This window comes from Theropithecus gelada, chromosome 9, assembly GCF_003255815.1.
Source record: "Theropithecus gelada isolate Dixy chromosome 9, Tgel_1.0, whole genome shotgun sequence".
Lineage (NCBI taxonomy): Eukaryota > Metazoa > Chordata > Mammalia > Primates > Cercopithecidae > Theropithecus > Theropithecus gelada.
The window spans coordinates 2,973,488-2,998,373 of NC_037677.1; the positions used below are offsets into that span (position 1 = coordinate 2,973,488).

The 24,886-nt window shown below is 47.2% G+C and overlaps 2 protein-coding genes across 11 annotated transcripts in view; one reads left to right on the plus strand and one right to left on the minus strand.

Moving 5' to 3' along the window:
• Positions 1–4,449, plus strand: part of PFKP (phosphofructokinase, platelet) — a 43,582-nt gene extending 39,133 nt beyond the window's left edge. Inside the window, exons 2-6 of the mRNA XM_025397197.1 lie at positions 126–187; positions 949–1,060; positions 2,266–2,365; positions 3,384–3,486; positions 4,098–4,449. Coding sequence (XP_025252982.1) covers positions 126–187; positions 949–1,060; positions 2,266–2,365; positions 3,384–3,486; positions 4,098–4,227 — 507 coding nt within the window. The 3' untranslated portion in view covers positions 4,228–4,449. The remainder of the gene's footprint in view (positions 1–125; positions 188–948; positions 1,061–2,265; positions 2,366–3,383; positions 3,487–4,097) is intronic.
• Positions 4,450–5,362: 913 nt separating this feature from the next.
• Positions 5,363–24,886, minus strand: part of PITRM1 (pitrilysin metallopeptidase 1) — a 36,498-nt gene continuing 16,974 nt past the window's right edge. For 5 of the 10 annotated variants that reach the window (XM_025397653.1, XM_025397650.1, XM_025397657.1 and 2 more), the window contains 15 exons: positions 24,481–24,615; positions 23,086–23,224; positions 18,761–18,877; positions 17,149–17,281; positions 15,732–15,852; positions 15,548–15,624; positions 15,133–15,298; positions 14,584–14,684; positions 13,019–13,139; positions 11,405–11,479; positions 10,558–10,670; positions 8,332–8,457; positions 6,567–6,712; positions 5,863–5,965; positions 5,363–5,757 (listed from right to left, as the gene is read on the minus strand). In XM_025397653.1, the coding sequence (XP_025253438.1) occupies positions 5,664–5,757; positions 5,863–5,965; positions 6,567–6,712; positions 8,332–8,457; positions 10,558–10,670; positions 11,405–11,479; positions 13,019–13,139; positions 14,584–14,684; positions 15,133–15,298; positions 15,548–15,624; positions 15,732–15,852; positions 17,149–17,281; positions 18,761–18,877; positions 23,086–23,224; positions 24,481–24,615 (1,767 nt within the window). In that variant the 3' untranslated portion in view covers positions 5,363–5,663. Of the gene's footprint in view, positions 5,758–5,862; positions 5,966–6,566; positions 6,713–8,331; positions 8,458–10,557; positions 10,671–11,404; positions 11,480–13,018; positions 13,140–14,583; positions 14,685–15,132; positions 15,299–15,547; positions 15,625–15,728; positions 15,853–17,148; positions 17,282–18,760; positions 18,878–23,085; positions 23,225–24,480; positions 24,616–24,886 lie in introns of all 10 variants that reach the window. The other 5 variants (XM_025397654.1, XM_025397656.1, XM_025397658.1 and 2 more) reach the window with 2 other exon arrangements.

A 24,886-nucleotide genomic window follows, 5' to 3' on the forward strand; every position in this document is an offset into this window, starting at 1 on the left:
GCTTGCAGCCTCCTTGGCCACGCTCACCACCACGCGTGGTTGGCACTTCCCGCCCTGCAGGGCCTGGCACACAGTAGGTGCTTAGCAGAAATTTATTGTCTGATTAACAAAATACTCTTTTCCAGTCCAATGTGGAGCACCTGACGGAGAAAATGAAGACCACCATCCAGAGGGGCCTTGTGCTCAGGTGAGTGAGACACCAGGGCTGATCTTACGGTCACCGTCACACCGCGGTTCTTAGATTCTGCTCTGTGACTCTGGGCTGGATGAGTGGTGATTTCTTTGTCGCTGGAGTGCACTACACGCTGAGCAGATGCAGAAGAGAGTCGTGGTGTGTTGCTCTAAAGACTTGCCCGCATTTAGACAACTAAAATTTTTGCTTTATAGTCTTACTCTTTTATATATATCGCAATCATTTCTCTAATTAGCACCTGATGTTTATGAAGGAAGAAGGAAATTGTCATCCGTCTTAGCTTCAGGGAATGTGTCCCAAGACTCCAGTGGGTGCCTGAACCTAAGGATAGTACCCGCCCCCTATATACATGAGGGGGTGGGTACTGATAACCATCTGATAACTAAGGCGGCTACTGACTCAGGGGCAGGAGGCACAGACAGCATGGAGACTCAGGGCACAGGGATGATTCGCGTTCTGGGTGGGACAGAGCAACACAGCACGAGATTTCATCACACAGAATGGTGTGCAATTTAAAACTTGCATATTTATTTCTGGAATTTTCCATTTAATATTTGTGGCCCTCAGTTGACCACTTGACCATGGGTAGCTGAAACTGCAGAAAGCCAAACCGTGAACTGGAGGGACTGGCGTTGATGCAGAATCACCGTAGGTCAGGGGACGCGGGAGGCCAGCCTCCCAGGGCCATCTCCCCAAGCAGGGGGCCGCGTGCCCACTGCACACTAAACAAAGTGGCTCCTTCCTGCTTGTTTCAGAAATGAGAGCTGCAGTATAAACTACACCACCGACTTCATTTACCAGCTCTATTCGGAAGAGGGCAAAGGCGTGTTTGACTGCAGGAAGAATGTGCTGGGCCACATGCAGCAGGTAGGCCCGAGACCGCATGAGGGGCCCACGAGGCCACTGTCGTGTGATTTTTAAAGATTAATGTCTTGTTTTAGCCATTTTAGGGGAAAATGTATAAGTAAATTCCAAGATGATAAAAAACATCTTTTTTTTTTTTTTGAGACAGAGTCTTGCTCTGTTGCCCAGGCTGAAGTGCAGTGGCGCGATCTTGGCTCACTGCAACCTCCACCTTCCAAGGTTCGAGAGATTCTCCTGCCTCAGCCTTCCGAGTAGATGGGAGTACAGGCGCCCCACGCCCAACTAATTTTTGTATTTTCAGTAGAGATGGGGTTTCACCACATTGGCCAGGCTGGTCTCAAACTCCTGACCTCAGGTGATTCGCCCACCTCAGCCTCCCAGAGTGGTGGGATTACAGGCGTGATCCCCACCGTGCCCAGCCAAAACATCTAAACTTTTAAGTCATGCCAAACATCACCAGCTTTAGGATTCTTTTGTTGGTGAGGTTTGAGTAATGGGGATTTTAAGGGAACTGTCAGCTTTCATGAAAACAGTGACAACCCCGTTACTTGGAAATGCTTATTCAAATTAAACACTTCATCAAGTTAAAAACTGGAGCTTCCTAAGATTTAAAATGGATTATCAGACATGTAATATACTTGACACCCCAAATCAGAATGACCTGGAATGAGCTGCATGCAGGCACACGCATGTCATGAGCTGAGCCTGGGACAAAGCGGTCCAGCATTCCTAACTTGCACACACTCCTTCCTCACCACCTTCTATTCTTTATACTTTTAAATCAGAGCCCGTGAATTTATTCCAGAGGGCTCATGAATCCCCTGAAATGATGATGAAATAGTAGGCGTATGAATGATTTTGTTAAAGAATCCACAACGGTTAGCAGGTTCTTAAAGCTGCGACCCATCCCCACCCCAGATGAGTTTATGAAATCCTGATTGAAGATTTTAAAATATTGGAGATTGTTAGTTGACTCGTTCCATTTATTAAAATCCTCCTCTTACTGGGCAGGGGGAACACTTGACACTTTTGCTTAACAGGCTGAGTTCAGGCTACAGGAATCACAGATCTTGTTTTGTTCTCTTCCAGCTATCCATAAAGACCTAGAAATAAAAACGTGAATTCTGTGAAATAGAAATTGTCATTTCTATTTAACAACAAAGTGTTACTGTATAACTGATATTTCATATGACTCTCACCACCAACAGGGTGGGGCACCCTCTCCATTTGATAGAAACTTTGGAACCAAAATCTCTGCCAGAGCTATGGAGTGGATCACTGCGAAACTCAAGGAGGCCCGGGGCAGAGGTAAGGGGTCCGGGGAGGGAGGCCGTCTGCCTTGGTGAAAATGCTGTCCTATCGGGGAGAAGTAGTGTGTGCTGGTTCCTTCTTCAGTTCAGTACTGAGCTGCGTGTGATGTTCTAACTCCTGCTGGTCCCTGAGCGTTGCTGTTTAACCAGCCGTGGATTCCTGGGATAAGGTCAGCTTGGGCGTGGGTGACATGTTCTCTTTGATCACTGCTAGATTCAACCTGCAGTTCCCCTCCCAGTTTGAGTGGGGCGTTCTATTTTTTGGATGTTTGGTAGGACAAGCTCCTTGGGACTCCATCCATCAGAACTTCCAGTTTTGAGGAAGATGTGGCTGCTGAATGAGTTGTTCATGTTTGTAGAACTATGCATGTTTTTCCTTAAATCAGTTTTGTAAGTTACATATTCTAACAAATCTTTAGATAAACTGAAAAGTTTTTAAAAACATGACATTTTGTATAATACTCTTGTTAATTGTTCCCATGTGGCTGGTCCCCACTCATTCCTGAGTGGCTGTTTGTGCCAGCATCTTTCTCACCCCCACCCCCCTCAGCTTTCTTCAGTCATACATGTGTGCTTTTCTTAGGGCAAACCATTATCACTGCCAACGTCCGACATAGAATAATGACAGTCTACAAAAGCATTGATGTGAATAGTTTCAATTGGTTTGTCTTTTTGAAGAACTGTTTCTACATCGATTTTCTTTTGCTAATTTAGCTATGGATGCTTCTCGCCTCTCAGTGTGTGTATTCGTGAGCATCAATTTCTTATTAGTGTTTTGTCGTAATTTAAGCTAATTTCCCTATTCTACTATTTAGTGAAAAATTCTCTCCACTGAGAGAAAAAACAAAAGCTGCTTTCCAGGAAGCCATCAGGGCGATCCCACAAGAGCAGAGCTGCACAAGCCCAGGCCAGGTTCAGCATGGTTCCCAGGAATCTCACTTCTCATCTCGCCCCGTGATTCTGCTCTCCCGCCGCCCATGTGACAGGGTGTTAATCTTTTCTTAAACCTTTTATAGGAAAAAAATTTACCACCGATGATTCCGTTTGCGTGCTGGGAATAAGCAAAAGAAACGTTATTTTTCAACCTGTGGCAGAGCTGAAGCAGCAAACGGATTTTGAGTAAGTTGGGGTCTTATTGCCTTAGCAAACCCAGCCAATGTGAGCACAGGACAGGGGAATGGCCATTGCTGTTGCTTTCGACAACTCATTCAGTGGTTTGAGGAACTAGCTTTTCTGAAGCTCAGTGAAAAAATACTAGGTCTTGGCCAGGCTGGTGGCTCATGCCTATAATCCCAGCACTTTGGGAGGCCTAGGTGGGTGGATCACAAAATCAAGAGATGGAGACCAGCTTGGCCCACATGGTGAAACCCCGTCTCTACTAAAAATACAAAAATTACCCGTGCGTGGTGGTATACACCTGTAGTCCCAGCTACTCAGGAGGCTGAGGCAGGAGAAATCGCTTGAACCCGGGAGGCAGAGGTTGCAGTGAGCTGAGATTGCACCACTGCTCTCCAGCCTGGGGACAGAGCAAGACTCCATCTCAAAACAACAACAAAAAACCACCACTAGGTCTTTGGGAAGAAGTTTTAAAAATATAAAAACAATGGTTTCATTTGACCCTGAAATTAAGATTCAGCCGACCCTACAACCCTCGTGTTTCTGGCAAGGCCACTCACTGTGCTGGCCGTGGCATCTCTCATCCTCACTGCTGTCCCCCCTTCCCTCCACAGGCACAGGATTCCCAAAGAACAGTGGTGGCTCAAGCTGCGGCCCCTCATGAAGATCCTGGCCAAGTACAAGGCCAGCTACGACGTGTCGGACTCAGGCCAGCTAGAGCATGTGCAGCCCTGGAGCATCTGACCCAGTCCTGCCTGCATGTGCCTGCAACCTGGACTCACCGTGGACCATCTGTTTTTCTAACACTTAAGTTATTTATCAGCACTTTATGCAAGTATTGACATTAATACCTAACCAGCAAGCACCTGTCACCGCCCGTGCGCCCACCAGCTCCAGTGCGTGCTGTCTGTGGACTGTGTCTCATGCTTTCAGATGTGCGTATTAAACGTTTGCCTACAACTCCAACAGTCCTCCGTTTTCGTTTTTTAAGTAGGAGATTAAAACCTCAATCTGTGGGTGGCTGCTAAAGGTTTTCTCAGCAGTTTTGTGGGCAAAGATTATAAAAATATTTTTAGAGATCACTGAACTATGCATAAGTCATAAAAGGAGAACAAAGCCAGTAGTTTACACAGGCCAAGGGGAATGCTGTGTTTATTACCATGTGTCAGTTTCCATCCACAGCAGCAGGCCAGGACCCTGGGCCTCGACCCCAGGCTCTTGCTCTCCTTAGAAAGTAAAAGAGAACACATGAATCTTACCTACTTGGCCTCTTGATTGCAATCCTAGCTGCATGTTAAAACCACCAAGGTGGGGGTTTGAAAAATCTGATAGCCAGTTTCTCATCCAGTCCAAGCCACAGTCCTCGCTGGGACCTAGGTTGGAACTCTCCGATGACTCTTGCCAGAGTAGACATGGGTGCTGGGGTGACAGCCCTGGCGCCCTCGTGGGCCCCCCTGCTGTCGGGACAGCGTTTCTGCCTCCTAGCTCTAGTCTGCAGGAGACCACAGCTGTGCCTCAGAAACGGCGGCGGAGAGCTGTGTGGAGGGAGAGGAGACGCCGAAAACAAGCTGTTTGGGAAATCAGAGTCCAACGGCCAAGAAGAGCTGGCGTGGAGGCTTTCCTTTCTGGCTCTGTGAAGACGAAGCCAGCGCTTACTCACCCCAGCCCACCTGCTTCTCAGGACTGCTTCCATCCGGCCACCCCGCTGAACTTCCGTCTATTAGGAGGACGTTCCCACAGGGCCTCAGTGTGATTGAGTTTCATGAATCGGCACAGGCAGGCGTGGGACACCTTTGTGTACCTTTTCATTTCACTTCTGTTTTTTAGTAAAGGCCCTTAAAATAATGGGCCTACTTAAAATAATGACTCAAGCAGAGGCTAAGTCAGAGTTGCCCTTTATTTTTAGATTCTTAAATAAATATTCTAGAATTGAGGTAAAAGAAGCCTTTCTGTCAGTAGAAAGTGAAAATTCTATGTGGTGCATCTTTGGCATTTCATGCATGACTATTTCAATGAACGTCTTCCTGGTCGCTCTTAAGATTGACTTGCCAGTCAGTGGCAACACCTTAAGGATCACATAATATTCTTGGAAAAAGCAGTAGCATTTCTGACTTTTCATATTCAGCTCTAGAGGCCTGTTGTCTCAGGGGCTCCTGTGCAGTCGGGGGCACCAGGGCCGCTCATCTGATGATCCAGGATGGGTCCTTGGCGATTTTGGGGTTCTCGGGTCCAAGTATGGCCAGGCCATGCGTGCTCTTCCCAGTGCCGAGGTACCTGAGAGGAAGGCAGGCGAGGTCAGCGAGGACTGGCTTCTGCGTCAGTGCTGTTAAGGCCTCCAATCCCAGACGCTGTCTCCCCTACTCCCCACTCCCCACTCACCTATCGCTCACGGCCAGGAGCTTGTCGTGGCTGACGGCGAAGAGCTGCTCCCTGTGCGCCTGCTTCATCTCATCCGAGAGGCCGTACAAGAAGTGGTCCATTCCTAGAAGACACACCACAGGCACGGTGGGGCTGCCGCCCAGGAGCTCGCACAGTGGGCTGTGCCCTCGTGTCCCGGAGGGGACAGGTGCATCTCACTGTTACTTCACGTACGCGTTTCAACCACAGGGTCATGTCTAACAGCCCAGAGATCATACCCTGACCTCCAGCTCCCAGAGTCAGCGTGGCTCCCAGCTCCCAGCGAGCCACGCTCTTACCAAGGCCTGCTTCTGCAGCGTGGATGCATTCAGGGCTGCATGAGGCTGATAATGCTGTGAGCAAAAGTGGCTCTACAGAGTAATGTGGCCAGGCCTGGGCCGTGCCCACATCGTCCTTCCACCCTAATGAGCCCAGACACTGCCGTGGGTTGGCCCCACTGGGCCTCAGGTCAGTAAAACTGAAATGACAGGATGCACTCTTCTCGCCCAGATGTCGGGAAGCGTGTTTCCAAGGCCAATGTTTAGGGTGTCAGACGTGGAAATCGTATCACAGGCAAGGACAGAGACGCCAGAAGCTGGTGCTCCTGCCTGTGCGTGAGGGGACTCGGAAAGCAACGTCATCTGCGAGGCTGTGGACTGAGATTCTCACTGTTACACTCACAATACCTTTGTCTGAAGGAGCAACAGGAGCATCTACGGTTGAGAAGACAGAAAGTTTGGCTTCATCGATGTCTTGCTGTGTGAATTTTCCAGACTTTGCCCAGTCAACAGCCTTCCCAAAAGATTGGAGCGTCTCTATTGTATTTGGGTCCCTAGGAAACCCAGAGAAATAAACAGGCAAGCATTTTACCAACGGACAAGTTTATGACAAACCTGTGACTTATCAGTTCACCATCTTCTATGGGTTAACAGCTCTATTTTACATCTGATCTAGTCCAAACAGCCCACTGACAAATTGCTCAATTACTCTCAGTGGAAATTTAAATCCCATCACATAAGACTTTCAACACGTTCTCCCTCTTAGAGTCTGTCTGCATAAAGTCCTCCCCAGATGATTTAAATCCACCTCTCTGTGTCCTCATCAGGAGAGGAAAGATGTGGAGGGTGGGGGCAGGTCAAGATTACAAGGAAATTACAGAAGACTCCCATGGAAAAATCAAGCAAACAAAGGTTTTCCTTTAATCTCCCTTAAGGACACACCCAGGGTAGTACAGGAATCAGCCTGAGGGGGCCGATCCAGACTTCCCTTTGTGTAAATGGAAAGAGCCCAGCCCTCCCTTCACCCTGACTCAGAGCTGCAGAGGGGCTGTGAGCTGCTTCCCCATCCTTGTCTAGAAGAGTGGCTTCCAGCACAGCAAGGGAGAGAACTCAGCAGCGTGGCAACGGCTACCGACTTCTCTACCTACGTGCCTGCCTACCTACCTACCTAATCTATCTCTGCATCCATGAGCCAGGCTCTCACTCTGTCGCCCAGGCTGGCGTGTGGTGGCACAATCTGCTGACTGCAGCTTCAACCTCCCTAGGCTCAAGGGATCCTCCCGCCTTAGCCTCCTGTAGCTAGGACCACAGGCACTTGCCACCACGGGTGGCCAGCTCCTTCTTAAAAAGTGTTATATGTTCTCTTGGGCAGCAAAGCTATAGAGAATTAAGAATTTATTGTTTTAGAATAACGGTGTTATGTTTATGAAAGCTAACAGTTGCATCCACATCAGGCACCTCCAACTGAAATGAGCTAAGAATGCTCTCAGGCTGTATCGCAGCCCCTCACCTGGGGCCTGTGTTCCAGGTCCCCCAGAGCAGGGTTGCAACCTCAGACAGCCACTATGGATACTGTGTTTTTTTCCTATACCTATGAAAAAGTGTATAGATTAGGTGCAGCAAGATATTAACAAAATACAACAATTATACTGTAATAAAAGTTATGCTAAGTAAAACAAGGGTTCTGTGAACAGAAGCTCTTGGATATCCACAGTGTATCTGATAACCTAGATGGCTACTGAGTGACCAACAGGCAGGTACCGTAGACAGCGTCAGCTTTCATCCCACTGCTTAGAAGAATGGTGTACAATTTAAAACTTCGGAAGTGTTTGTCTGGAACTTTCCATTTAATATTTTCAGACCGAGGGTGACTGGGTAATAAACCGTGGAAGGCAAAACCATGGATGGAGGCACTACCGTGTTCTGCCAAAATATGCTGGCTTAAGCCAGGGTTTACTGAAGGCAGAATGCTTCCCGTTTAGGCTGCTGGCCCCAATCCTTGCACCAGAAAAGACATTGCTGGGTGTGGCTAAGTGCTCGAGAAGTGAAAAGCAGCACATAGAACAACTTTTGTCTAAAGTTCACTGCAGTAGAAGAAAATGACACTGATAATCATGAGTAGAAGACTGAAACACCGTGTGCGTCCCAATGTGTGAATTGGAGCAAAGCTCACCTGTAAGAGTAAAGGGTGAAAACCCCACTGTGGCTGAGTTTTGCGCCTCCACCGTAAGCGCCACCTTTTTCTCGAATTTCCGTATGCAAGAATTTAGCAGTCATCAAACGTGCAAGGATTTTAAGACTAAAATGAACGAGTAAAAAATGCAAATTAAAAACACCATGGCTGATAAAAAGCATATAGACAATGAAGTAATTATTGGATTAAGTGAAAATGAAAATAAAATCAAGTTTTAAAATAATCCCGTATAAATTATGGTCCCATTTTTTGGTCTTGTTTTTTAAGAGATGGGGTCTCACTGTGTCCCCAGGCTGGAGTGCATTAGTGCAATCACAGCTCACTGCAGCCTTGAACTCCTGGGCTCAAGGGATCCTCCCACCAGTCTCCTGAGTAGCTGGGCCTACAGGTGCGTGCCACCACGCCTATTTTTACAGTTTCTGTAGAGGCAGGGTCTAGCTTTGTTGCCCAGGCTGGTCTTAAACACCTGGCTTCAAGTGATCCTCCTGCCTTCAAAGTGCTGGGCTTACAGGCATGAGATTTTCTTTTTAATTAACAAAAACTAAAAAGCACAAGGAAGCACAATTTTCAAGCAGTTGGCTTGGATTACAGGGTCGAAGGGAGAGGTGGTGGGGAGGGAATCTAACACTTCCAGCACCACACTGCTTAACTTGTTCCAATGCATATGTGGCATTTTTAGAATCTGGTAAAGCAGAAAGAGGTTATTTCTATTGTAAAGGCAAATGTGCAAATGAACATTTAAATGTCTCACATCAGAATATGGAAAAAAAAAGGAAACTGAAGTCAAACTCTCAGTATAGGAATCCCTTAAGAAAACACACACTCTCCGATAAAGCACATTTCTAGGAACGGGGCTGATTTCCTCTGCCTTCCACTGCGAACGGTGACATCACATTCTAGATGATTCTAGAACACATCCACCTCCGACAGAAGGCAGGGCAGACAATGATGGTAGCGTCTGCAGCAAAGACACAGGCTCCTTAAAGACGCCCGTGGCGAGATCAGCCCCGGGTCACCACTTCCACAGATGTGCCATTTCCCAAAGCAGATGAAGGGGGTCAAATAGGCCAGGTGGGAAATCAAGGAAGGAGTGGGCGTGTTCCCAGGGGCTGTGCTGGGAGAAGTCACACCATCTCGTGTGGGCCCTCCAGGAGAAACCCAGCACCACTCGGGTGGCTGGGTCGCCATCAGTTGGGACCAGCGAGGTTGGAGCCAGACCCTGGGGGTCTCCTCCTTGGTTTAGTCCCTCATGGGGGTAGCTGCCTGGGACAAGGATACAGGAAGTGAATTTCCGGGATATAACATGTATGCACAGATCTGTGTCATCCACACCCAACTGACGGGTCCCCAAAGGTGCATGTCTATGAATCTGTCCTCCTGGTCTGGCCAGTTTCCGCAGATGGGATGAACACAGCCGAGGGGTAGCCACACTTCGGAAGAAGGGGCTGCAGGGCCAGTCCGTAGGCTGCAAACTCCTTCGCCCCACGCCACTTTGGGAACAGGCCTGACCCTCACTCTCGGCTGTGGCTTTGGCCGCTCAACCCAGGGCCTCCTTCCCTGAGCTTCTGACTTGGTGGGGAGACAGGGGAGGCAAACTCCTTAGAGGGACTGTGAGGCGGCCTCCAGCCCTGCCATCTGCAGGGCTCTGCAGGACCACCAGGTTTCTCCCCACCGTCCTGTCCCTCTGTGGCCCTGGCTCAGGCACCCCCCACCCACCCACAGTCTGGTTCATGAGGTTCTCCTGCAGCCCCCATGGCTGCCTGGGTCACCTCCCACTCTCCCTTGTGGCTTCGTGTCTTGATCTACCTTTGCTGTCATTCCATGCATCTGTCCTCACGAAGGCTTAATCTACCATGTTTATCAGAGGTCTCAGCCTAAATCCATTCAATTTTTACCTAGAGATGAGATGAGTACATGGGGCATTTTGAAAGGAGTCTGTGTTTAGGGTCATAAATATCTGTTTTGTTTATAGGACTCAATAATAGAAATTGTTTACAAAAATGACTGGCTCTAAAGCTGGGCCTTTGTTCATAAAGACTCTGCTGTTTAAAGAGGCCGCTCATAGACTCACACAGCCCCAGGTCCAACACTCAGAGTCAATACAGACTCTTCCTGTGCTAAAACATGCCCTGTGAACTCGAACAGGCTTGACCAGCTGCTTCCATAAGGCTCAGGCCTGAGAGGTCCCGACCTCCACCCTCCTACCTGGCATGATCTGGGTCCGTGTAGGGGACAGTTCGGATGCATTCGCCCACATAATTCACCGGGAAGGGCATCAGGAAGTGAGTCTTCATCTGCCAGGGCTTGAAGGTGGGTTCCTGAGGGACAAGGTGTGGTCAGAGGCGGCCGTGCTGCCACGCACCACCTACGACGCTGGGACTGAACCCATCTCAGGGGTCCCATCTCCGTGACAGTCTGCAGCCAGGTGCTGGGACGCAAGAGCAAGGCACTGCAGTTACGTCGCTCCACACTATTTCTCACTGTAAAACGGACATGAAGTCCTCCAACCTTGACGTGATGCTTTAAAGTATACTGTTCAATTAAAAACATTTCATTCTATACCACTTATATCATAGTTATATATTTATGTTTCATATCATATTATACCATAGGAATATGTTAAATCACTCGACTCCACAAGGAACCAAACCAAACAGCATCAGCACCAGGCTGAGTGGGGGAAAGGATCTGTCAGGCTGCCCCACTGGAGTCGACTTTGCTCAGGAGCTACGTTCAAAGGAGGGTGAGTTGCCTGGGAGGAGACCGCACGGAGCAGTAGCCCTCTTCCTGGGCACAGGGAAGACGCACCCCATACCAGGGGCCGCACCTCCTCGGCACAAGAGGACACACTCCCACCAGGGCCTTCACTCAGCACTGTCTCAGAGAGAAAAGGCTCAGGGTGGCAGTGACCAAGGACGCACTGAACTCACAAGTCTAGGGACACGCCAGCCCCACGGACAGGCGGACGGAGGAACGTTCACCATCAGCGGCAGACACAGCCGTGGAGGGAAGCACCCGCCTGCTGGGAACCCAGATGGGCTGTGGTTCTTACCATGACCAGCTTCCTAATGATCTGGGAGCCGTGGAGAACGTGGGCATCTCCACCAGAGCTGCTGGGCACAGGTTTCTGAAAATCAAGTTTCCAAGAGAAAAGACAAAAATTCAGAACTCACTTGAAATATATAAGAAGGAACAGTGGGCCGGGCACGGTGGCTCACGCCTGTAATCCCAGCACTTTGGAAGGCCGAGGCGGGAGGATCACGAGGTCAGGAGATCGAGACCACCCTGGCTAACACAGTGAAACCCCGTCTCTCCTAAACATACAAAAAATTAGCCAGGTGAGGTGGCGGGCGCCTGTAGTCCTAGCTACTCAGAAGGCTGAGGCAGGAGAATGGCATAAACCCGGGAGGCGGAGCTTGCAGTGAGCTGAGATCCAGCCACTGCACTCTAGCCTGGGTGACAGAGCGAGACTCTGTCTAAAAAAAAAAAAAAAAAAGAAGGAACAGAGTTTATAAAATTCACAGAGCTAATATAACAAGTGTTAGGGCAGACTTGTTTAAGTGTTTTAAATAATAAATGCTTAAAAAAAAAAAGGACAGAAAATAAAAATAGGCTGGGCACAGTGGCTCATGCCTAGAATGCCAGCACTTTGGAGGCTAAGGTGGGAGGACTGCTTGAGTCCAGGAGTTTGAGACCAGCCTGGGCAATGTAGTAAGCCCCCATCTCAACAGAAAATTTTTAAAAATTAGCTGGGCACAGTGGTGCACACCTATAGCCCCAGCTACTTGCGAGGCTGAGACTGGAGGATCACTTGTGCCCAGGTCACGGCTGCAGCTAGTTGTAATGGCACCACTGCACTCCAGCCTAGGTGCCAGAGTGAGACCCTGTCTCAAAATAACAAAAACTAAAAAAAGAAAGTGAATAAAAGAAATTAAGAAAATTTTAAAATAAATTTTCAGACAGTAAGGAAAAGGTAGCCTTGTTATACAGTACAAAGAAAATATTTTAAGCTTTCTTTCTGCACTTTCTCGTCATTAATCTGTGAAATCAAGAGGACACGTAAAGTGAAAGGGCTGCAGGCAGAGGGGCCTGGAGCAGCAGGAGGCCACCTGCCATGGGCTCCACTCCCAGAGGCCAGCAGAGACACCACACCCAGAACTGAACCAGGAATACGCAGACACCAAAGGAGAAGACGTGAGCGCCAACCTCGTCCACTGAGGAGCATGGCTTCTCTACTGACATCCATGAACTAGACTACAGTTCTCTTTGTAAGTTAATCAAATTTACTAAATTAGTTATCACCAACATCACTGTTCTATGTCAAATCCATGGATTCGGGAGTCATAGAAACAGCAGTAAAGCAGCCTTCTTGAGGCCATGGTTTTGGGCCATTCTTATGCCAGCATATCCCAGGCGAAGTCTGTTTTCCTATCAGACTACTCACTGCAAGGCACACACCACAGAGTCTGAACTCACTTAACTGGGCCAACACTGGACAACATATTTAATCCTCCTGAACCTGAGTTTCTTCATCTGCGTAACGGGGGATATGAACCCCGACACGCTGGACTATTCTGAGAATTGAGTTAATACGTGTAAAACATGACAGCTGCTCCTGGCACCTGCCAGGCGCTCACCAGGCGCCAGAACCACCATCAGCGCATACCTCGACCGTGTGTGGGCGCACAGGCCTCCGTTCCTTCTTACTCCGACCGATGCTTCTAAGGAAGTCTTCGACCACTTTTTCTGTCTGAGACATCTGCTGAGGAGTCGCATTCACTGAACACCTGTTTTAAAAATTACGTATACATAAAACCATTGTTAGAAAAAACAGTTTTAGTCATTCATCACATTTTGTACAATAACTCAATGATGTTGGTTTTATAGAAAATAATGTTCAAAGTGTTAAAACAAACAGCAGCCAAATGTGGAAATACCACAGCCGCCTCCCTGCTCTGCAGTGCTTCAGGTTATCAAGAGATTTCTGCACAGTGCAATGTGGCAGCTAATGAAGCCGCCCAGAGGCAGAGCCTGAGACCCTAAACTCCTGTTCTTCCGAAGAGCAAAGAAAATACAGAGACTATGAAGATCTGCTAACCATGCCTTCGGAACTACGCTATCAAAACACTGACAGCTTTCAACATTACTGTCCAGAAGTCATCCATTTGAAAATGTGAACTGGTTGTTAAAGCAGAACATTATAAAGTGCAAAAAATTACCATGCTCTCAAAGTTACATGAAAACAGAACTCTCCCAAATTCTACAGAATTGCAAATGCTACCACATGAAATCTACTTGAACTCTACAGTGTACTGACCGAGTGTATATTTTTCCTTTTGGCTGTAAATCCTAAGCTTACTCTAGTTAAAGTAACAGCAGGTACCATTATATTAATACTAACTATATCCCAGGCATGTATGCTGCCTTGCAGATATTCTTTTATTCCTTAAGATAAACCTGCAAAGGAAGGTTCTATGGAGGAGGAAGCAGAAGGCCCCAGTGGGTCAGCTGCCCAGGACCTCCTAGGTGCGAGTGTGAGCGCTGACCTGGCACCAGAAGCCAGGCCGGCCTGAGCCCAATGCCAGGAGCCCCTGATCGCCAGGCTTCACCTCTGCCCACCCACAGACCGCCCTGTACAATCTGCCAGGGATTCACAAGACATGACTGGCAAAAGGCATCAGGACTCTCTGTGAAGGAGAAGTGACTTCAGCAAACATTTTCTTGTTAAGTACTGACGAATACATCAATGTCACTGACAATAAGATGCTGAAAATAAAACTGTCAATCATTTTTAAACTTCATTCATGCTCACACACCTGAGGGCACATAAGGCCAACTGCAGGTGTAGGACTGAGCTGCCAGATATTTCCTCAAAGCATCACAGAATTATATAAGAAACTGTACTTTTACTCTGACCTTCGGCAAGCTCACCCTTACGGATATCTCAGTTACAGACCATTTGCTTTTGGAAGCAACGTAACTAGTGCTCTCAACCTATTTGCACTTCTAGAACAAAATTAGCCTGCTTTCTTCCCCATCTCCTACAACTTTTAATAAGCTTAAAATATTTTTTTCTTAGTTTATTAGAACACTTGACATCTACAATAAATTCTGTAACCTTTACCTTTACCAAGCACTTTCTATCTTGAAGTTTCTACAAGTAAAAAATACCTAAAAACTATGCTTAATTGGATGAATCATAAAATATTTAGAAACAAATCACAAATGCACCTCATATTATCACCATTTAACAGGTGTTTCTTGATACGCGGGAGCTTCCTCAGGATGGGTTTGATGTCTGTCATTTCTGCAATCCTCTTCATCAGTCGCACCTGAGCCAGAGAAAGCTCGCTCACAGAGAGGCAGAGGCCACGACAGACCCAGAGGAAGCTCGCTCAGAGAGGCAGAGGCCACGACAGACCCAGAGGAAGCTCGCTCACAGAGAGGCAGAGGCCACGACAGACCCAGAGGAAGCTCGCTCACAGAGAGGCAGAGGCCACAACAGACCCACTCAGTCTAAGCCAAGCACCCGTGACATCAGAACCCTGCATCGGCAGGGGTTATGTGTGCAAGTGTGTGGCTTGAGGAGGGCTGGAACTGGGGTGCAGGGTGGTACAAAAAAGAAGATGAGTTAAAACCAACCAATCAATTCTTCCCCGTATTTGGTCAGTTAGAAAGTTAGCATTTCTGGGACATAAGTTAATGTATCCCCAAAGAAATCAGTAACTCTGGAATATGTGGCTAAACCAGAGTAACAGAGGTTCCTTCCAAGCTTCTTACCTGATCCATCCCGCTGAAGGTCTCCTGCAGGTCCCCTGCGGGCGTGAGGGTCCGGCCTGCCCTGATGGAAGCGTACAGGTGTCCGGAGTCGGGGATTCCGTTGGCGAGCTCCTGGGCGGTCATCTTCACCAGCACCTTGAAGTGCTCCTCTTCTTCAAAGCACGGGCTATGGAAAAAGGAGAAGAAATTCCTGGAGACCCATTCATCGTGTCCCTTCAGTATCGTGGAAAGTTGATTAAATGTAAGTTTGCAGACTACTTTAACGACCAAAGAAATTTTGTAAGTCCATACGAACTACAAGTGAAAGTCAGACTTGGAAATCAACACACACAAGTAAGATTGTCTACTTTAAAGTACTTCCAATGGAGATCGCTAGTACACCCCAAGAATGGACAGCTCTTGCAAATAAAGTTACTTGTTAAATATTTCACTCCACAGGTGCATCATGTCTGGCAGGTTTCGATCCAGGCAGAGAGAGGAGAAAAGCACACCCTGAACCAAAGAAAACAGAGGAGAAAGGAATTAGGGCCGAATCCAACAGTGACAGACACTGGAGAAAAGCTTCCCACCGCAGCTGTCGTCTGACGGTAACAGGCTACCTGCTCGTAGGTGTCCATGTGCGAGTCGTCGGGGAGCACGTGGGGAGAAGCGCTCATCCCTCCGGTCTTCAGTTCTATCTGCTGAGCCTGCTCCCGGTAGTCAAGAAGGCCGCAGCCCAGCCTGACACAGCAGAGAAGCACAGCCCCGATTACAAGGCAGTCCTTACTGAATCATTTTTAAAACCGTGCATCTTGAATTACAAGTTGCTGCCATTAATTGAATAACTGCAGCTTTGCCAACCTCTTCACAGTTCGAAGGTCATCAAGCAGGCACACGCTCTAACCTTTGCCCTCTCGAGTTCACGCGTCCCCTCCCCCAGGAAGACCCCAGTTTCTCCCGCCTGGCAAGTCAGTGTCCAGAGGCACAAGACACTTGGGTGGCCAGTGTCTGCACTCAAAACAACATTCTAAAATACGCATTTCCAGTTGTAAGCTTTTCAATAAATGTTTTATGAGGACTCCCTACTCTCTTCGCCCAGATCACTGTGATACATACTTCCTTTGCTCAAATGTCTGGTAGCCTGGGCGAGGGAGTCCAAAGGCTAAAGACTTTCTAAATTTTTAAGAAAAGTATTTCCTCTCAGCACTCACGCTTGTGAAAGAAACATTCACAGTGACACTGCTAATGCCAGAAATAACTGAGTCAAGGGAATGACGATGAGGTGTTTTCTAAACTGCTACAAAAGGATGAACAGCGGCAGCTATATTTAAAAAGGCAGGGAACTTTCAAACCCATGAAGACATTTCTCCATCTGAGCGGACCCTCAGCCAGGGCGCAGAAGGTGTCACAGCCATGCAGCTTTCTGCAGCACGCCGACAACTTCATCTCCACAAAGGGAAGACCCCAGCTGCGTGTCAGGTTGGGCAGTGGTCTCTGAAGCCGGCTGCAGGGTTCCATGTCCCCCTATTATCCTGGATAGGAACGGAAGCCCACAGCCCTGTCTACTGCTTGTCCTGCAACCTCGGCCACAGCAGAGCTGGGCAAAAGGTCAAGTGTTGATGTGGGTACTCATGTGTGTGTTTCCAGACCTGTGCACACCCCACCTAGGGAGGACGCCAGCAACTACAGGTCAGCTCAGAGGAGGAGCAACGCAGGCAGCAAGCACATCCAATTACTCACACTTTCAGATTAAACCGTCAACCCTTTCCAAAGCTTCACAGATTCATATGCTAAGATAGAGATCTCTAAGTATATCCTTACATTATACCGTAGATTCATAAATATTTCAATGTAATATAGTAAGAAAATGTTACTTTCATAAAAAATTCTAAACCAATATATTGTACACCATACTTACACACTAACATTGTAAGCTGTGATTCACTGAAGGTAATTCCTACTGATGCATTAGAATAACACAGATATGCACACAAAGCAGATGTTAGTAAGACACACAAGGGTGTGTTGCGATCGTACTTGGTGAGGACGCTGCAGAAGAGGGGCACATAGGGCCTCAGCTCCTCGGGGAGTGTGTTCAGGCTGGAGAAGGCCCGGAAATACACCATGCCATTGGTGGGCTGGGCGCAGTACTGAACAGGGATATCTCCGGCTAGAAAAACAAAAAGGATTTCATTTTTATTGTTGCCAGTAAAATTTAAACCACTTATAATATTTAAAAAACGCTATTTATTGCTTTTCAAGCATGGAGGTTTAAGACTTATACTAGAGTTTATATAAACTTCTCTATTGTATTTTCATGATAAAAAACTGGAAGTGTCTTCAATAGTAAAGTAACCTGCGCTCTCCAAGGAAAGGGAAAGGAAGGACAGAACCACGACCTTCTGGTCTCACAACTGCAAGTTCCAGTTACCCAACCTCTCCCCGTCAACCAGAGAGAACTCCGACCAGGTGCCCCCAAGAACCCCCAGGCCCACATCGCACCCGTCCTCAGCGCTGCTCATCTTCCCCAACAGGCCCTGCCACCCTCTGGCCCCACAACAGAAGGCTGCCCCAGGGCCCCAAACAAGGCTCCTGGTGTTCCCCACCCACTCTTCCTGACCTCTTGAGGGGAGGGCTGGGCATTCAGCTTCGTACGTAGGTCCCTACCTAGCAGAGCGCCCTAGACCAGCGGAGGGACCAAGGCATGGAAGGATGACTGATTTACTCTCACTCTTAGCGAACACTTAATGAGATTCACAGACAAAAACTGCCAGGGTTAACAGATCAGAGGGATGTCAGCCTCGATTTCCACTCACATGAGCGTGCACACACACGAAAATAAACAGGATATAAACACGACAAGCGCTGTTAGAAGACAAAAGGCGGGCTGGAGATGCTTCACAGGACTCAGGGATGCCCAGGGTGAAATCCCATCCCTGTCCTCGAGGTGCAAGTGACAGCCATGCTGCCCTCTGCTCAGTCACATCCGGCCACACCTGCTGGTAAGCTCAGCACCAACACCGTCCCAGGTGAAGTTACCCCAAAGACGCCTCTCCAGCTACCAGCCAGGAGCGAGAGAGAGAGGAGGCACCCTGAGAACTCAAAAGCAGCGACAGACCATGGAACAAAAAGTACCACGGAACGAAAGGTGCCACGGAACGAAACATGACATGGAACAAAACGTGTCACGGAATGAAATGCCAGGACACAGCAGGGGGATAAACTTGGCCTCCAACTCCCTTTCAACTCAACACCCACCTTTCCGGGGGTCTCAGCCCTCTGCTTCCTCCATGCTGATGGCAGGGTTAACAGTTGGGACAAAGGGCTCTGAGGATGCCTCTATTTTTTAAACTGCACTTAATACAGTCACAGCATAACCCAAATCCTCATTTGATTCTAGAAGCAGGAAATCGGAGCACCCTATCAAACCCCTCTCAGGAACACACACATAGGCTCTTACTGAGTGAACGCGTCTATCACCACTGAGAGTTAGGAACAAGGCAGAAGCCAGCAAGACTATGAACGCACAGGGCTGCTCAAGTGTTTGAGGGAAAACCTCCAAGACGTGATTCTATTGCTTCTGTGAGGAGTGATATTTAATTTCCCCAAGGACCCCGAGACCCAGGAAAAGCGTAGTGTTCACAGTGACCTGTCAGGACCACGTCCAACTCTGTGACAGGTATGGTGGGCTCAATATCTGAAACTTTCAACGCTGGCAGACAAGAGGCATCTTGAGGTTTGCTTTGTTGAGTCCGCAATTCTAAACCTAAAAAAGAAACAAGAAAAAGGAATATTCGGGGCCATAATTAAAAGGATTGATGCAACTTATCTCCTGTGTTATTATCTTACATCCAGAATTAGCCGTCCATGCCACATGTGGGGAATATGGGAGCACGATGGTTTGCAAAGTATCTCCTATTTCCAGGCTGACCAGATTTAGATGCACTAATAACCCCCTTAGTGGGAAGCCCTTTTCCTAATTCTCATTTTCAATTACTGAACATTCTGCTGGGGAGTGGTGGTTTGCTCAAGAAGCTTCTCCTGCACCCTCCAAAGTTTACATTAAATAGATTCGACTTGTTTTCAGAGTTTCAAACCACTTCTTGTTGGACTGACAGTTAGTGATCTTTATACTTATCTTTTTTGTTTTCAGACACGGCCTGGCTCTGTCACCCAGGCTGGAGTACAGGGGCACCATCTCAGCTCACTGCAGCCTCTGCCTCCTGGGCTCAAGTGATCCTCCTGCCCTAGCCTCGTGACTAATTTTTTTTTTTTTTTTTTTTCTGTAGAGACGAGGTTTTGCCATGTTGCCCAGGCTGTCTCAAACTCCTGACCTCAAGTGATCCTCCCACCTTGGCCTCCCAAAGTGCTGGGATTCCTGGCATGAGTCACCGCACCTGGCCCTATACTCGTTTTCTATTGTTTCATTTTCACTAATTTCAACAAAAGACTTACACAATCACATAAATCACACAAATTACAGTGGTGCTTAGAAAGACACTTCCTGGGCCTGACAGTCCATTCATCAATGAGGGAGACAGCACCTTTACAGCGGACCCCTCCACCGAGCCACAGCCTATGCGGAAGATCCTAAGACCCAGGTGTGCCCCCCGCCCTGATGGCCATCAGTGAAGCGGCTTCACAGTGCTACACCGTGCCAAGCAAGTACACGAGCGCACGATTCCATGACTCCCGGGGAGGGCTGTGCCGAGTTCCCGCTTTAACTCAGTCCCCGCAGACAGCACTCCTGTTGTCTGCTGGGCTGACCTCCCCCATGTTCCATTTCCACCTTCTGAAGTGCCCCGAGAGCGTGCTACACACTTAGACACAGGACCTTGGGGCACAGTGAGCATCTCAGGCAGTGTTGCCCCTCCACAGGTGCCCCACCGTGGGCTCCAGCCCTTCCGCCCACCTCTGGAGCTGCAACTGCCATCAACAACCACCCCCGCTCCCAGAGGCATCTGGAGCCCAGGCTCCCAGTGGCAAGGAGCTCAGACCCGGACTCTGCAGGCTTCCCCTGCCAGCTCGCCACCTACCTAACATCTTGACTTTCCCGACCTCATGCCACGCGGAGGTTTTGTAATCTGTGGCTTTGCCAGGAAGCTCCCTCCTGCCTCTTCCCTTACCCGGCCTTCCCTGTGGTTCCTGGGCCCACCTGCACTAGAGCACGCCACAGCTACCCTGACATCCCAGAGCTCCTTCTCTGAACACACTCACTCACAGTGGGCAGAAAAGGCCTCTGGCACATTCTCTTCTGTTTCCTTTCAGCACATCACACACTCCCTGATGGTGGAGGCTTTACCCCTTCACAGTGCTTAAGACACACCCAAGACCAGAAATCAGAAGATTCAAGCTTTTACTAGTTTCCCATTCACCTCTTCTGCATTGTTGTTCTCTACAGATTGGCTTTAATTCACAGAATCCTAACACTGCCGTGCACACTTGAAGACTTACTGACCTGAAATAACCATTCACTGCACTAGCACTGTGCCCTCCTTTAAAGGAGCTCTGCAGTGAGTGTGTAAAGGAGAACTCTGTAGTGTGAGCACTGCTCATTAACCTACTGGTTTGGACTACAGTATACTGGGTTTTCTTAAAGCACAGCTCTGAGGTCAGGCCAACGAATATGAAGCAATTTAGGAAACATACAACCTGTTGCCTACTCATGGAATTATCTTGTGTACTCATGAATAACTTCAGTTAAAAGTGGGAAGATTGGAGCTTGTCAATTATCACAAAACAGAGCTTAAAAAAAAGACTAAGGTTAAAAAAAAACAGCTTAAAACAGTTGTCTCTAAACAAGAATTCAGATAGAAATAAGAACAGATTACAAGTTGACATTAATTTTTCTTTTACTACATGATATAACTTCAACGTTAGCATGATCAAAATGAAGTCACTTACTTTCCACCTAACGTCCACTCTTACCTTCTGACAATTTCTCACAGAATCCCAGCCCAACTAGCTTTTTTTTTTTTTTTTTTTTTTTTTGAGACGGAGTCTCGCTCTGTCACCCAGGCTGGAGTGCAGTGGCATGATCTTGGCTCGCTGCAAGCTCCGCCTCCCGGGTTCACGCCATTCTTCCTGCCTCAGCCTCCCAAGTAGCTGGGACTACAGGTGCCGCCACCGCGCCTGGCTAATTTTTTGTATTTTTAGTAGAGACGCGGTTTCACCATGTTAGCCAGGTTTCAATCTCCTGACCTCGTGATCCGCCACCCTCGGCCTCCCAAAGTGCTGGGATTACACATGTGAGCCACTGCGCCCAGCCCCAACTAGCTTTTTTAACAGGAGAAGTATGTGTGTATGTGTTGCATATATTTTTAAATGGCTTTATTAATACATAACTTACAAGCAATAATATTCACAATTTTAAAGACACAAGTCAGTAAGTTCTGAAAATTGTGGCAAGTTATGAAGCCACCACATCACAGTACTGGGCCTTTCTAGCACCCCCAAAACTCTCCCATCCCCTCTACAGTCAACCAACCCCCAACCCTGGGCCTCCAGCACTTCTCATCCGCTCTCTGTCCCTGCAGCTTTGCCACATCCACGGCTTCCCATGAATGGTCTCGGTATGTCACCTGGCTCCTGGCTTCTTTCCCTTTGTGGGAAGTTTCTGAGATGCGCCAATACCAAGGGTGCATCATTGTCGTGCTCCTTCGCAGCTAGTGGCATTTCTTTGTAAGGATGTATGTGTTGATGGAAGTCTGGGTTGTTTCAAGTTTTGTGTGGATACCTGTTTCCATTTCTCTGGAAGGAACGTTAGGAGCGGGGCCTTCCTGGTCCGTGCATGTTGGCTGGCACTGTGAGAACTGTGACCCTGTTTCCTAGGTGGCCACACCATTTTGGCTCCTTTGGCAGTGTGTGAGCATTCATTCCCCCTGCCCTTCAGGACTGACGACATTTGGCGCCGGCAGTAATTTTTAAACTGCTAGTCATTCTAGTAGGTGTATAATGGTATATCACTGTAGTTTTAATCTGCATTTTCCTGATAATTATGATACATTTCCCTAAGAAAGTAATGAGATTATTTCCATGTAATGATTTATGTGCCTAGTTGCCATTAGGATCTCTTCGATGACATCTGTCAAAATCTTTTGCCCATGCGTTAATTGGGTTGAGCGCTCTCATGACTGAATTGTTGGTTTTTCGTGTATTCTGAATACGGGCCTTGATCAGACACCACTTTTGCAAATGTTTTTTCCCAGAGGCCGAACTACTTGTAAGAATCCATCTGGGTCCCCTTCTCTCCCGTGGCCTCCTCCTTTCCTTCACTCCTGCAGCCGCTCCCGCTGCCACTGCCAAAATCCCCTGCCTCTCAGCAGTTTTCTCCATCCAATTTCTCTGTTTTTCTGCAAAACTATCCCGAATAAGGCTGCTGCTACGCTGCTCACTGACCTGGCAGTTCTCCTGCCTTAATCCGTGAAGCACCCATGTGCTCCCCGTCTTCCACACAGGCCCTCCCCAGGGCCACCGGGCACACCTGTCTCCCCCACACGCTGTCTTCCCTCCATTCCCAACGCTTCACCATCCCTGTGTGCCCCACGCCTGTCCCACAGAATCTTGGTGTTGCTCTGCGGCTGACACACACCCCCCTCTATGCCTGAGACAGGCCTCTTCCCAACACACAGCTCTCACTGTCCACTCTGCTCACAGGCCATGCAACACGCACTGCAACATAACAATGGTACTGGCATGTTATGGCACCTGATAAATACAAAGTATTCACAAAATCTGTAAAATAAATACATCTTTCCAAGCTACTTCTTTTCAGTGACTCCTGCCTTTCCTACTGAGCTATGAGGGCAATTTTCTGAAATTATCTGAACCCACTGCACCGAACGTGAGCTCTGTCGGTGCCCAGTGGACACCTGTTGGTTGAAATAATACCTGTCTCCAACTATTAACTCACTAACAAGTGCACTCGGCCTGAGTGCAGGTCAGGCCTCGCCGGCTCGGAAGGAAGCCTCGGACCTTTCTCGTAGATCTGCTGCCTGTCTCCGGGGGACAGAGCCTCCACCTTCTGCTTGAGCTTCGTGGCTTCCACTTGTGCCTGCTTCTCATGATACTTGTCATCTGGCCTCATCGACAAAGTCAGCTTATGCTGGTTATTCTGCAGCAACCACAGCAACAACAAAAGCCAAGTGAAAACAAGACCTTATTACAACCTAGCACTCAACAAGCTTCTGCTGGTGTGTTCTTGGTCCTGTGGTTCCACTTTCCCACTTTAAAAATAATAATAATAGAACGAACCTCAAGAGTTGTTTTGCCGATGAAAGTACACAAGTCTTAGAAAACGCTTACCACCATACCTGCCTGTGTAGTAGTTACAGAATTCATAAACGCTATTATTCTACTATTATCATGATTATGGTCATTAGGTCTTAAGCATATCAATACTAAATATTTTCACTACATCTTAGTTGTAAAAAGGTTTGCAGTTTTAAGTACTATAGATCTTGGACTTTAGTCTAAATTGAAGTTAATACAGAATTCTATTTTTTGTCTAGTGTTCATTCTACTATTAACTTCTAAAAGGCTAGAACTATATTTCCCATTCGATACTTTATAAATTATTAGAACAAAACACAAGTTGATGCAATATAAAAATAAACGTTAGGTTATTTCATGTACTTTCCTTGTTTCAACAATTAAAAAAACTACACATGCACAGAATGCTCCCATATAAAATACTACAGAGGTAAGATTTCAACAATTAAAAAAACTATACATGCACAAAATGCTCCCATATAAAATACTACAGAGGTAAGATAACTCGAAGACACCAGAAAGTTCACGGAAATAACTCACAATCGCTGAGAGAAGCTGCAGGTCAAGTTATTAAATCGTATCTCATGCCTGAAACAACGGAACCTACTGGAGAGTTCCCCTTCAAAGTAGACAACAGTCTTTCCCACCATGGGAACACTTTTTAAAAGTTCTACCATAATAATGAGTACAAAGCAAGGAACAGGCAACCAAGCACAACTGCCCAAAAATCTGAGAAAACAAACGCACAAGCATCAAAAGTATTCACTCACGAAAACCAGAAGATTCATTACATTTGGGTGACTGTTCTCCTATTTTATATTCTTCTACTAATAAAAGAATAATATATGCAAATGTTTTGTTCACACACACATACATATATTCACATACTAAAAATGCACACAGACATTCATCTAAAAAAAAACTCTCAACTTGCATTACAATCTGGAAAATAAAGTTAATGTAAGCATTTTTTAATTAGAAATTCAGTCACCCATTAACAGAAATTACTTAAATGTATAGATTATGTTCCTAATATTCCTTTCATTAGTATAAAATTCAACTTCAAAATTAGAGAAATGAATTATCCAACTTTCTTACCTTAAAATACTGTTTTACTTTTTCTTGCAAAAATTTTGGATTTTCCTGCAGGCACTGTCTGAATTTAGCCAACTGATTTCCCAACTTCAGGAGCTCCACAGGGTCCCCGTCGTGGTTCCAGCAAGAAGCTATGTACTGGAAGGAAGATTTCCACATCCACAATGCAGCTGGTACCACACAGTACAACCTCCACAAACAGCCCAGACTTGATATTAAGATCCTAGTTTCTATGTTTAAATATACCACAGATGATTGTTTATAACAAAAGTCATGTAATTATTTGGATGGAGAAACAAAAAACCTTACTTTAGCTCTATTTCGTTCTAATAAAATAAAAACCACAGGCTGAAATAATGTTTAGGAAATAACCAACAGACTACTAGTTATAAATCCTTACCCATTTAAA